The sequence below is a fragment of the Benincasa hispida genome, chromosome 6 (genome assembly GCF_027475165.1).
Source record: "Benincasa hispida cultivar pf3 chromosome 6, pf3_genome.v1.1, whole genome shotgun sequence".
In the NCBI taxonomy this organism is placed as follows: Eukaryota; Viridiplantae; Streptophyta; class Magnoliopsida; order Cucurbitales; family Cucurbitaceae; genus Benincasa; species Benincasa hispida.
The window spans coordinates 39,808,439-39,822,709 of record NC_143483.1 but is presented as its reverse complement, the minus strand read 5'-3'; the positions used below and the strand labels follow the sequence as shown (position 1 = coordinate 39,822,709).

The 14,271-nt window shown below is 34.9% G+C and overlaps 1 protein-coding gene across 1 annotated transcript; it reads right to left on the bottom strand.

The window, feature by feature from the left end:
• Positions 1-244: 244 nt before the first annotated feature.
• Positions 245-598, bottom strand: LOC120079230 (uncharacterized). Its single transcript, XM_039033392.1, has one exon. The coding sequence runs from the start codon at positions 596-598 to the stop codon at positions 245-247; it is 354 nt and encodes a 117-aa protein (XP_038889320.1).
• Between the last annotated feature and the right edge of the window lie 13,673 nt (positions 599-14,271).

The following is a 14,271-nucleotide window of genomic DNA, read 5'->3' as shown; positions in this document are numbered from 1 at the left end:
GAGGATGAACCCTTATGGAATTCTTGAAATAGACAACATTTGCCTTTCATTCTATCGGTCCCTTACCTTTCACAAGGGACTGATAAATCTGTAACTCATTAAGAAAGGTAGTTATGATGTACTGTATTTTGTTTTTAACTGCATTGCTGCAGATTTGAAGGAAACTTTTTGGAAAAGATTGCAAAATAAACGATACCTGACTTTGCTCGTCGATGAGCACTCCATTCATTTCGGTAACATTGAACTAGACCATCAGGTCGAGAACATGTTCTCTCACTGATTGGCTTTCCTTCATGCGTGCATTGTAAATGTACTTGAGAGCCTTGTGCCAGATCTGAATGGACGGTTGTCCAAACATCTCCTGGAGGGACTCTATGATTTGATGAGTAGACATCATGGCTTCATGCTTCTTGGCAAGAACGTTAGACAGACTTGCCAAGATGTAGACTCGGGCCTTGTCACTGGCCTTTGTCCAATGGTCATAAGCATCTTTCAATGCTTGGGATACATTGCGAGCGAAGACTGAAGGACATTCCTCTGTCAAGACGAATCGCAGATAATCAATAACCAGAATCGTATTCAGATTAGATTTCCACATCACATAGTTTCACCAGTTAAAGCAAGGAAATGATTATGGAAGACATGCTGAAACGAATAACAAACAATTGACCGTGTTAGTTATATTTGTGTTGACCCATTACTTATTTATCCAATCAATTTAGCAAAAAATACGTATAGCCATAGAACTCTAATTAAACAATTGATTTAGTTTTTGCAACGATACTTCAGAGGTTTAGAGCAATAACCATCAAAGAGTGATCAACTACTCCTCCCCTGAATTGAGACAATCTCAGCTAATCACTAATATCAGAATAACTCTTATTCCTATAGTTTTTAGCTACCATTTTTTGGTCAATGATTCATTAACTAACTTAATTCATCCCATAAGTGTGACCCTCTCATTTTCGGTTCTAGAGGTATGCTTCAACAAGCTACTGAAAGGAAAGACAACTATTGAAGATTAACCTAAGAAACCCTATCCATTACTGAAGTTTACGTTGTTTCAACTCCTATGATTAGGCCCTCGAAGGGATGGTAGCTCTAGGATGACACGCAGGCGGATCATAGGAATCTCACGGTACAACCTTATGGAGGAGACCATAGGATACGTTGACATACATCCCCTTCCCACTTACTATGAACACTTTCGCTATTCACCTTGCTATTGACCCATATAAACACTTTCTGAAGGGAGGCCGCGCTCAGGGCGATACAAAGCCGAGCATGGATCTCATAGTGTGAATTCTTAGGGACGTGAGAGTTAAAATTTGATATATCTCATATACCAATTTTCTCTCACTAAAGTATTTTAATATTTTTAGGGTTTTATTATACTTAGTTAAAAACCGACTAATGAATTTATCTAAGTCTTTTTAATTTTCTCAATTTATATTAAATAATTTAACAATACTTAATTTCATTTATTAAACTCTTTAATAAAATCAATCATTTATTGCATGCTTATAAAATATTTACCCAAGTCACTTTCCAAGTCGGTTCTTAGAGAAGGTGTTCTGTTTTCGTCAGCTTAAATACCCCCCGCCTAGACAGAATGTTCCTTAGAAAAAGGTCCCTTGTGGACAATTATTTTATAAATTTAATCTTTTAACGAAATTCAAATTAATCCTATTTAAAAAAATTAAAAGATTAACATATTTCTAATCTCATTAGAAATACTTCCAACATAAGTCTAGGTGAATTAATTTTAAACCATTTAAAATTAATTTGGACCTATGTTTGCATACGACTCTTGATTATAGATTTTAATCTATCTCATTAAAAACATAACACTTATATTTTAATGCTTTATTAAAACCTATAAATTTGCATATAATGATATTGATTAAATACAACAATTATATTTATCTAAGTAATGTCATGCTCAATGAAAATTCTATTTTCATTTAATGAATATAACACTTATATTAATCTTACATGAAAATCAAGCATTCACATACATCATTCCACCATTCATTATAATAATTATAACATACCATGATGCATGAACATGCTTAATGTGATCATACATCCTTATAACATAACACTTATACTATGATGCATGAGCATGCTAATTTAATCATATATCCATAAAAAACACTTATATTTAATTATGATGCATGAAGATGTTTATCCTAAGGAGGGAATTTTTAAATCTATTTGACATACAATATGTAATATGAATTTAAACATTAATCTAAACATACATCCAATGCATAATTAAATTAATTTAAATATAAAAAATTGGACCAATTTTTTGGCACCTTAATGTAAAAAATTAATTAATTAAATTAATATAACTAATATATTGATTTAATTAATTAATACAAAGAACAAAACAAAGCAATTAGGTCAAAAAAATTTAGTTGCTTCATCCTTACGTGCATGCCGCTTTTCTCCGTCACTCATTCGAAGCGTTGCGACGCTACGACTCCCTCGCGTTGCACCTTGCCTTTTAGCGCTACAACGCTACAATTGCATTGTTGCAACACAAAAAGGCAAAATGCCTCCTTCTTGTGTGTTTTTGCTCCAAACTTACCTCGAATACCTCCGTTTTTCCCAATCTCTTCAGCAACACTTGTTCTTTCGATTGATACAGACTTACAAACTCGAAGCAAAAAATAAATGTCCAAAAAATACAATGGGCCCTTACATTTTAATCACATTAAAAGTAATAAGTGCCAAAATTGAAAACATCTAATATTGCAAACCTTCATTCAAAATGTAGATTTAAAAACCCACCTCTAAACTGATTATTTTTTAAAAAAATACGAATAACGAAGATGCAAGAAATTGGCTCTGATACCAATTGTAGGGATTGAATCTCGAGTAGAGTGTGTGAACACCTTGAATCTTGAAAATCGATTTTTGAATAAACAAAAAGAATGTTCGAAAATAGAATATATGAAGGATAAACATATGAAACAACATACTTTAGAAAAGGGAAACTAAGAGAGAACCATTCTTACCTTTTAAGATTTCCGAGCTCCACGAAAAATCCTCTCGATCTTGGCACGAACTTCTTCTACATTAAACTTGAATACGACCACGAGAATAACCTTGTTATTCTCAAGGATTCTAATAGAGAGATAGGTGGTATCCAACTAATTGGAAGAGGAAGAGGTAGAGAGATTTCTCTTAGAGAGTAAAGAGAGGATTTGTGTTTTGGTCGCTAGGGTAAATCTCACCAAAATGATTTTTTGCCCTAAAAGGGCCATAAGGAAGAATTTATATGGAGAAGGGGTCCTAATTTACCCTTGTGCTCAGTTAATTAATTAGCATATTAATTAAATAACCACTTATATATTAAATCCAATTTAACGTATATATTTAATTAACATAAATAAATATCGAATGTTTATGTGCATCACCTCTCTACTAATTTAATTAATGAATTTCTTTTGAATCTAATTCACTTGAATTAAATATTTGAATCTCATTCAAATATTTCTTTCCTACTTAAATCAGATTATAGATCACGTCCATAATCAATTACATATTAATCACATAAATATATAATTTCTTCAAATTGGTTTGAACAATTCAAATCATTCCTCTTTAATATCCTTTAGTAAGCTAACAAGGGGACCTGGTGGACCTGCAAATTAGAAGTTCCAACGATATGAGATTAATTGGCTAAACTCATTAATCAAATTAATTAGTATTCATCAACTGTGGGTACACTCCACTAAAGACCCACAACTGCACTCTTCTCACTGTAGGTATATTTATGTGTCTATGGATATAGACAATAACAACAAGTTAATCTTTCATGAGTGTCCATAACACTAACTGGGTCAAATTACCATTTTATCCTTGGGTTACCTTTGTATTCTTAAGTACCAGTGCTCCTCTAATGAACAACTTGTTTATGGTCCAATCAGTAAACACTTAGACTCTTAAATAACAAGTGCTTTGCATTATTTCTTCCATGATTTTACTTGAAAATTCCTTTTCCAAAAAAAAAAAAAAAAAGGTTTGAATTGATTGTTTGGAAATTTTTAATTATCCAAGTGATTGATTGCATTACTTTCTAAGACTGGTAGGACTCGAGTTAGACCAAATGATTGAGTGGAGAAAATTGATCATATGATTAAATGAACAAAAAAAAATCCTTTTTCTTGAATGTATACTTTTATTTTTCCTTGCTCTGGACGATCGACAGTTAAGTTGGGGGTGTTTGATAGGCTTAAAAAGAGCTATATTTATGTCCCTAATTATATCCATTTTCTATAATTCATATGCTTTAAATGTTTATTTTATAGGTAATTTCATCCCGAGAGATCAAAGGAGTCACTTGAGAACAATAGGCCAAATTGAAGTCAAAAGGAGCTTGGAATCACCAAAATTGAAGAAGATGCAAAAATAATAATTTTGCCATCAAGAGGCAACATAGCTACACTATTGGCAACATAAAGCTACATTGCAAGGCAAAAACAAAGGCTTCAGGAAATGTGATACCCTAGTTTATTGTATTTCTCTATAAAACTAAAAAACTCAATGTATTCATATGTATGTTACCACTGAAGTTTCATTCTAAGTGGGAGTTTATTGGGTTTTATGTCCTAAAACTCGTAGTTTGTAAACAATAAACCTATTCTGTAAATCGATAAAGTTGTTATTGAATATATGAATTGCTTATTTCATTTTTAGAAATAAATCCAATAAACCAAAAGATCTATGACTTTTACATGAGTACTTGAACTTTATGTGAAGACATAAGAGTGGATCAGGTTCGAGTAAATAGTCAAAATGATCTATATTATACGAATAAGGTTGGGTGCCTTATTCAGGTAACACTATTGGATGCGACCCACTCTGTAGTTGTTACAATTTGTTGTAAAGTGCTACAAATGAAGTGATCCAGATTCGTTCATGTATTGACATGAGAAGTGAGGGTGTCTTATGCAATGAGTTTGCATAAGATCAGACCAAGAATTAAGTCACTCTTATTTTATAATATTATTTACTATTTAAGATCAGACCTAGGTAACTTGACCTTAATCTTGAGCTAACTATGAACTTCTATTTATTTGGGATTGTCCTTAGATTTGCATGGGTGAGGGTTGCCTCAATAGCACCAACTCAATAAGCCTCCCATTTCAGGAGTAAGACCGGGTAGTTGGCTGGAGACATAGGGTGCAAGACGGAATTTAATCCTACCACCTTTTAGGGATAGTAAAGAGGTTGTTCCCTTAAATGCTGGCTTCAGGTATTGAACAAGGGACCCCACTCTCTCATTGGCCCGAAAGGGACTCAGTTTAGTGATTGGATTACAAACCAATTGTTCATTAAAGGATTAATGGGACTTAAGGAGCAAGATGTAATCTCGGGGATAAAACAACTTTTGACCTAGCCGTAATTACAAACAACCTGTGAATGGTTAACTTACTAATCATGGTTATATTGAGTGGACATAATATATCTACAGTGAGGGAAGTGCAACTAATGGGCTTTAGTGGAGTGACCCAGTAGTTAACAGATGGTGGTTAATTAGGTTAAAGAGTTTAACTGGTTAATCGCGGATCGTTGAAGCCTATGATCTGTAGGTCCATGAGGTCCCCCTACAATTCATATTAGACTAAACCTTAGAACAGTGTGACGAATGAATTTGAAGTATTAAAATTCGATTTTTAGAGCAAAGCGATAAATATATACGATATATTTAACCTAATGTTTAATTGTGAATTAAACATGAAGAGAGAAAAAATGAGATATTTAAATAAGATTTAAATATCAAGATTATGAATAGGGATTCACATAAATAGGGATTAGTGTTAGATTTAATATTAAATTAAATTAATTAAATTATTTAATATTAATTTAATTTAAAAATTGATTATAATTTTGAAATTAAATGGAATTGGTCAAAATTGCATTTAAAGTCAAATTGTTGACTAGGTAAAAAATGCAATGGAAGTCAAATTATTAACTTTTGACTTTTTGAAAGTTAAAAAAAAGTCAAATTTGTTGACTTTGGACTTTGAGAGTCAAACTTTGACCAAGTTAGTAGAAAGATCCAATATTTGTGAGTGGAAAATTTCAACTATTGAATTGTTAAGTGTTGTCTTCATTTGAAGACACTTGCCCCACTAAATCCCACTTTGAGTTAGTGGATTTTTGCATGTCAAATTCTCATCAAACTTAAAGTTACATGTTTTGCATGTAATGGTCTTTAAAAGGAAGTGTTTATTGAATTTTAAAACTCTTGGCCATAGTGGAATTGGATGAGATTATGTGATAATCTCATTACAATTTTCTCTCAAAGTCTTAATCTTTTCCTCTCCAAATTAGTCACTCACTGGTTCCAACCATCCCGTTCTAAGGCCAGAGAATAGTCGGGAAGACTCTCGTGGTGGTCTACGAACTATTCGTGAGGAGATTGGAGCAAAGGTGGAGAAGATTCAAAGTCTACAAAGGTTGTATTCTTTTTCCCCTTTTACTTATTATATTAATGCATGCTTATCTTTATAATTAACCTAATTAAAGTACTTTAGATCCGTTTTTCTTCCACTGCACATGTGTTCATTCCATCAAGTCATCGTTCAAACCGTGATGCCATCGAACTCGAGCTAACCACTATTTGTTCTCTTGGTCGCACCACCACCCACAGCCGCATGTGGATCTACTCCAGTGTCGTGCACACCAAATTTGGGTCATCGTCATTGTCGGTTCAACGTCATCGCCTTTGGAGTGTCGTGTTTTTGCCGATATTTTGAGTTTTGGGTAAGTTTTTGGGTTTTTGTGTTGTTCTTTGTTGGTTCTTGAACACCTATTATGTATTGGGTTTAAAATTATTTTTCTCTTGGCATTTGAAAGATAATTTGAAGTTTTTTGAGATAACTAATTCACTATCAAGCAACATTGTTGTGTTTTTCGGCAGCATTTTGGTAAGCAATTGGGGAGTTTTAAGGTGAATTTTGGATTGAAAATGTCGGTAGAGGCTAATATTAAATTAGTATTGGTTTTGGTTTATTCTTGGTGTTACTTGGGATGAAGAGCTTGTTTGTTTGAATTAATTTTGTGTCTAAACTTGAAGTAAGTGATTTACTACCGATTTGCTCTCAAACTCCAAATTGATGTTAAGATTGTGAATAACACTGAAAGCATGTTTTTATTATGATGGAATGTTATGCCATGATTGATTGATGGATGAACTGTTGAGACTGTTCTGGAAACTTAGGACTTATGTTACTAATTACTATTATAATAAGTTATGGCTTGATATGAATTTCTGCATTGTATGTTGCATGTTAGATTGATGATGACTATTAACACTCTGTTAGGTCAGAATTTGTTGTCGTTGACAAACTCTCACTAAACAAATAAAATGTATAATCTCCAATCTGTACTACCCATACTACAACATAGTATGAGTGGCAAGACTGAGTCATCTCCACATAGAATCTAAGAATTTAGTTGACGATGGAATTGAACTGTCATAGGAGGGGTGTTGGAGTTGTTTTGATTGCAAAAAATTTAAATAGTATGAAATTAAATGCGTAATTGTAAAAGAAAATTTAATTCAATCTAAAGAAACCTAGCTTAGGATGTCAAAATCCACTCATCTACCTGGTTGCTCATAGAACACGAAGGGTCGTTGCATGCTAAATTTTATTCTCGGCTAATTTACTTTGAAGACCATAGCTAAATGCGCTATGTACTAATTGAGTTCTCAATTATCCTATATGCTTAACTAATTGGGTTCAAGCACCCATATTAATTTTACGTACTCATTAAGCTTAGGTGTCTAATTGGATATTGGAAAACCATTTAACCAATTGATTTAGTTCTTGAATTAGGTGAGTCATGCAATTATCAAATGAGAATTTCCCTAAACAACTTGAAAATTAACCACACATGTAACACCATATGCTCTAATGAGATTCACACACAAAGATGCATTCCTCTCTAGCAATCAAAGAACATTATAATGGGTGACCAAACCATAAATGTTTTCTAAGCATAGAAATTAAAAATTATTCAAGAACAAATAAAATTCCAGCAGAAACTAGAAGTTTAATCAAGTCTCACAACCAAGAATCGATGAGTTTCAATCCTATCCTAAGCTAGAAATCTCGTACCTTAGCCACTCATAATGTGATAATATGAGTTACATATCCAAAATTAATGAAATGTACAAGAGAAAGTGCTGGGAGGTGAGAAATACAAAGAAAATTCATGTAGAGGCTGCAAAAATTGGTGATGAATGACCTAATTTGGCTAAAAACGTTTTTATAAAAGTGTTAGAGCGCAACTACGCTGTTGGAGAGCACAACGATGCTCTTAGTAGCGTCACCTTAGAGCGTAGTTGTGCACTCCGTGGTGCTCTCATTAAGGCACGATTATGCCTTTAAGTGCAGCTCTGCGCTCTGCCTAGTGGCAGTTTCCTAATTTCGCACGCTTTTTCTTCCTTTTGAACTAGTTGCTTCGTTAGAGCTTAGATTTGGTCTGTTTCAACTCTGCTAGCTCTCTAATGCTTGATTCTACCTTTTAAGTTCTTGATTCTTATAAAATAACATATTCAAGACATTACTTAGTCTTATCCTCCTTCTTTTCATTGTTGATGCCCGAGAGCTCTGTTTTGACTCGTTTTTGTCCCCTTTTTGACTCATTTTCATCCCGTTTCAACTCTGATGGTTCATATTGTCCCTTAGTTGCCCAATTACCTACAAAATATCATAATAAACATGTAAAATCTATGAACGGGCCCAAATTAAGCAAGGAAAAATATCACTTTTATGGTGCTATCAAACACCCCCAACTTAATTCTTGAGCATCCCGAGTAAGGCAGAGACCTACAATCAGGCACCAAATAATATGTTTGCTTAGTTACATGGCTCGTTACTCACATTTTTAATAATCTATCAAGATCAGGCATGCAATCAATAATGTACTCTAAAGACAAGCAATCAATTGAGACAATTTAAGAAAACTCTCTTCAAACCTATTCATGCATAAATGAGTTCAAAGCCACACCACTTAAGCTTAAGCAAAGCTCATACTAGTTTTATAGAACCCTTAGTTCATTTTTCACTACTCTGGCTCGAAAAATTAAAAAAAAAAAATTAAACTTCCTAGATCTAAAGTGGCAATGACATGCAATAAGGGAAAAACACCTTCAATTCTTCCTTATCCAGTTTTTTTTCTTTTATTCAAACTTTCTACTCAAGTAAGGAAAGGTGCAAACCTTCACAACCTTTTTTTTGCCCAAATGAGAGGTGTGCAGAGAGTTTCCTTACTTTTCTAAGAAGCTCTATGGCACCCACGATTCCCAGTAGTAAGTCGTCAGCATATCACACATTCTCTTTTTTCTTTCTAAGTAATTGGAGAGGAAACCTAATTTAGAAAGACTGCTTTTGTTTTGGCTTGCCGACCTGGGTTATGAGAATGACATCTAACTACAGGCCGAGTTCTCCTTCATAGGTGCCTAAGCTACTCATTTCTCAGGAATATTTTAGCTCAGAGGGAAACTATGGGTGTCATAGTCGCATCAGGTTAATCATGTTCCTAAGAAAGCGTAGTAAACCTCTGTTATTAGTTTTTTTTTCTGCTTTTCTTCTCTCTATTTTTTTCTTTTTCTTTTTTTCATATCACATTTATTTCTTTCCTTTTTCTCTTGCCTTTTCTTCTCTTTTTTTCTTTAGATAAGTGGAAAAAACGATTCATTATATCCTTGTGCACGTATTACTAAATTGATGTTTAGAAGAGTTTAATCCTATCACTAAGGTCTTTTGGGGTGACAACAAAATTTAGGCCTTATAACGCCACTCTAAGCATGCAAAAGACCTAGGATAGGTAGACAAAGAACTCAAGTGTGCATGAGAGATAGAATATTTTTTTTAAAAGGGCTAAAAAAATGTGCTTGTTTTCTTTGTACACTATCTCAAACATGTAAGATCCTAAATGAGTGTATCACCAATGATTCTAATAACGGGCACAAGCAACAAAGAAAACAGGCATTCAAGTCCTTGCTTAGATGCTCAAAGAATGCCAAATATGCATCAACACACAAGTAAGTGATACCTAAACCACCCCTAACTTTCAGAACATACATTGTTCTCAATATATAAAAGTAGAAATTAAGAGCAGGGAACAAATTAAAGAGGAATAGTGAAACCCTCCTACATTTGTGCATGGTGAAGGGAGGGATGAGCTTTCTTCAAGATTTAGCCTCAAATGATACTTTGCAAACAAAATTTCCCAGATAAGCTAAAAAAAGAAAAACAAAGAAGCTACACAAAAAACATAAAATAAAAGAAAGCGATAAATTTTTTTTCCAACACCTGGTTGCATCTAGGAAGCGTAAATATTTAAGGCCGATTGCTTAACCATATTTTGCTTGATCATTAGGGATCAGAGATGATCAACACCTCTCTATCCTTTGTTTGTGAAGCACTGGATTGCCCACTATCCTACAAGGGTAAAATCTCACTTTATGAAAAAGGATTTGTAAAGGCATCTACATCAAGCATGGAGAATTTTTTGGATTTCCCACACCACTCAATTGAAATAAACCCTTCCTTAACATCTATATGAGCTTTGGCGGTCTGGAAGGGACTTCCTAATAGAACAAATTTCCAAGAAGAATAATTTGCGCAGACATTCAAAACAGAAAAGTCAAATGGGAAGAGAAAGCTATCAACATTTACAATTACATCTCTAATTACTTCTAAGGGCCTAGTCAAAGAACGGTCCACCAACTAAATCAAAATTCTAGGACTTTGCAAATTCCTTAGTTTTAGCTCATAAAAGACAAATGTAGACATCACATTCACGGAAGCTCCTAGATCTATCATGACATTCTCAAGCTTCTTCTTTCCTATTTTGCAAGGTAAAGTGAACGTACTTGGATTGTCACATTTCTCTGAAAGATTACTTGGCAGAATTGTCATTGCTTTCTCAAGTTTAGGCTTTTCCTCATTTTTTACACATTGCACATTGCTCATCTTAGGAGAGCAGGTAGTCACATATCCCAGGATTTCATCGTTCACATCTTTCTTGTCCTTACTTCTCTCAGGACTGAGAAGTCTACCTAGAAAGGGAGGTACGAGTGTGTTATTTGCCTCTTAGATCGATCATATTGAACATTTCTTGCTTGCTTTAGGCTCCTAAGTAGTGTGAGTTCTATTTCTTCTTCCTCAGACTCGTCATCTAGACCAAACACTTCGTCAAATTCTTTTTCAGACATCATTTAAAGAGATTCAAAGGTACCTAGAGCAATTACCACACTTACATTCCTTACTTGGTGCTCAGGCTAAGCAGAGAGCTTACCGTTCTGGTTGTCGAGCCTGCTTATGGTCACAACCATCTGGGAAATCTGATTCTCCAGCTTTTTCATTCCCGCTCTTGTCTCCTGCTGGAACAATGAGTTCTCTTTCTAAAAATTCATCGTCCCCTTGCTGAAATCTCCCACATTTCTCTGCCAATGACCTGACAATGTCCTCTAATGATGTACCAAAGTTTGAGCTGCTCAACTATTCAACTGGCCTTCCTCCCCAGCGAGAGTTTTGGTAGTTTTTCCATCCCTGATTGTATGAGCTGCCAATAGGTTCATACCTTCTTCCTCCCTAGTTGCCAACATAGTTCATTTCCTCCATAAGAGTTTGAAGTTGCAGCTGAGCAAGAGCTACCTATTGCACAAGAGAAGTAAGATTAGATATTTGAGATTTAAGTTCACTTATCTTTTGAGTAGTGGACATGACAGCGAGAGCTCGTGTCCTGAAGTGATGAAAGTTCTCAACCATCGTCGAATCAGTAATATGGCTTCGATAGAAGTCTTATCAGCTAATGCTCCACAGTTGCAGCATTGATAGTGCTCCGATCATAGGAGAGCAACCCCTCATAGAAGTACTGGATTAGAAGCTGGTATGAAATCTGGTGGTATGGGAAACTGACACACAACCGCTCGTAATGCTTTCAGTACTCAGACAAGGTCTCTCCAACACTCTGGAGGATCTCATAAATATCTTTCCTTATGTTGTTGGCTCTGGAAGCAGGAAATAATTTTTCTAAAAACCTATTTTTTTCAAGTCAACCCATGTTTTGATAGACCCCGGAGGTTAGTAGTATAGCCACTTTTTTGCTTCTTCTTTCAAAGAGAACGGAAAGGCTCTCGAGGCCTCATAACCTCACACACCACGTGAAAGCTCTTTAAATGTTTGTTTGGGTCCTCTCCTCGACTACCGAAAAACTGTGGCAACAAATGAATTAGGCTTGGCTTGAGCTCAAACAGAACAAGGTCTCTAGATAGACAATATACAATAGTTATTGTGTTAAGTTGAGCTTAGGAAACTGCCTCAATGTGCGCTCTGGGCCATCCCCAATGTCTGCCTCGGGCTCTAAACGCTAGGTCTCCTCTTTTCTATGCTTCTGAATGTCCTCTTCTTCCTCTTGGTCCAAATGAGGGTTGTGTTCCTCCTCTAGTCTTTCTTTTCTTTCTCTTCTGAATCGTTGCTCCTCTCTTTCTATATCTGGAAAATAATGAAGCCCAGAACTCCCAAAGGAACGAGTCCTACACAAAAGAGAATGCACACAAACAAGAATAAATTCAATAGTTGACTAAAATGTTGCTAGATTCCCCGACAATGGTGCCAATTTGTTAGGTCAAAATTTGTTTTCGCCCACAAACCTTGACTAAACAAATAAAATTTATAACTTTCAATCTGTACTATCCACACTACAATGTAGTATGAGTGGCAAGATCAGGTCATCTCCACAAGGAATCTGAGAATTTAGCCGATGGTTGAATTTGAACGACTACATGGGGGTTTGGAGTTGTTTTGAATGCAATAAATTTAAATAGCATGAAATTAAATGCGTAATTGTAAAAGGAAATTTAATTCAATCTAAAGAAACTTAGCTTAGGATTTCAGAATCCAATCATCTACTTGGTTGCTCATAAAACACGAAGGGGTCGTTGTATGCTAAATTTTATACTTGGCTCATTTACTTGGAATACCATAGCTAAACACTCTATGTACTAATCAAATTCTCAATTATCCTATATGCTTAACTAATTGGGTTCAAGCGCCCATATTAATTTTATGTACGGATTAAGCCTAGGTATCTAGTCAAGACAATTGGATATTGGAAAGCCATTTAACCAATTGATTTAGTTCTTGAATTAGGCGAGTCATGCAATTATCAAATGAGAGTTGCCCTAAACAACTTGAAAATTAACCACACATGCAACACCCTATGTCGTAATGAGATTCACACACAATATGCATTCCTCTTTAGTAATCAAAGAAAATCATAGTGGGTGATCAAACCATAAATGTATTCCAAGCATAGAAATTAAAAATTATTCAAGAACAAATAAAAGTACAGCAGCAACTAGAAGTTTAATCAAGTCTCACAACCAAGAACTGACGAGATTCAATCCTATCCTAAGCTTGAAATCTTGTACCTTAACTACTCATAATGTGGCAATATAAGTTATAATATAAAAAATTAATGAAGGATACAAGAGAAAGTGTTGGGAGGTGAGAAATACAGAGCAAGTTTTTGTGGAGGCTGCAAATTTTGATGATGAATGACCTAATTCGACTAAAAATACTTTTACAAAAGTGATGGAGAGCAGCTGCGCTATTGGAGAGCGCAACGACACTCTTGTTGTAGCGCCAACCCAGAGCGCAACTTCGCTCTCCATGGTGCTCTCCTTTAGGCACAATTCTACCTTTGAGCGTAGCTCTATGCTCTGCCTAGTGCCAGTTTCATAATTTCATGTGTCTTTTCTCCCTTTTGACCTAGTTGCTTTATTAGAGCTTCTATTTGATCCAATTCAAATCTGTTAGGTCCCTAACGTTTGGTTCTACCTCTTAAGTGTTTGATGCCTATAAAATAACATATTTAAGACATTACTCAGTCTTATCCTTATTCTTTTCATTGTTGATGCCTGGGAGCTCCGTTTTGATTCATTTTCATCTTGTTTTGACTCTGATGATCCATATTGTCCCTTAGATGCCCAATTACCTACAAAATAGCATAATAAACATGTAAAATCCATGAATGAGCTTTGAGGAAAAATAACACTTTTATGGTGTTATCACACTCCCATCGGGCTGTGTACATCCTCTGTGTATGTTTCGATATCCTTATGAGATCACCCCTATGCTTATGATTGTGACCCTTTGGGATCACTACCTATGAAAACGTGTCTTTGTTTCACCTTTATGCCTATGCCTATGTTTGGGATGCACACTGTTGTCC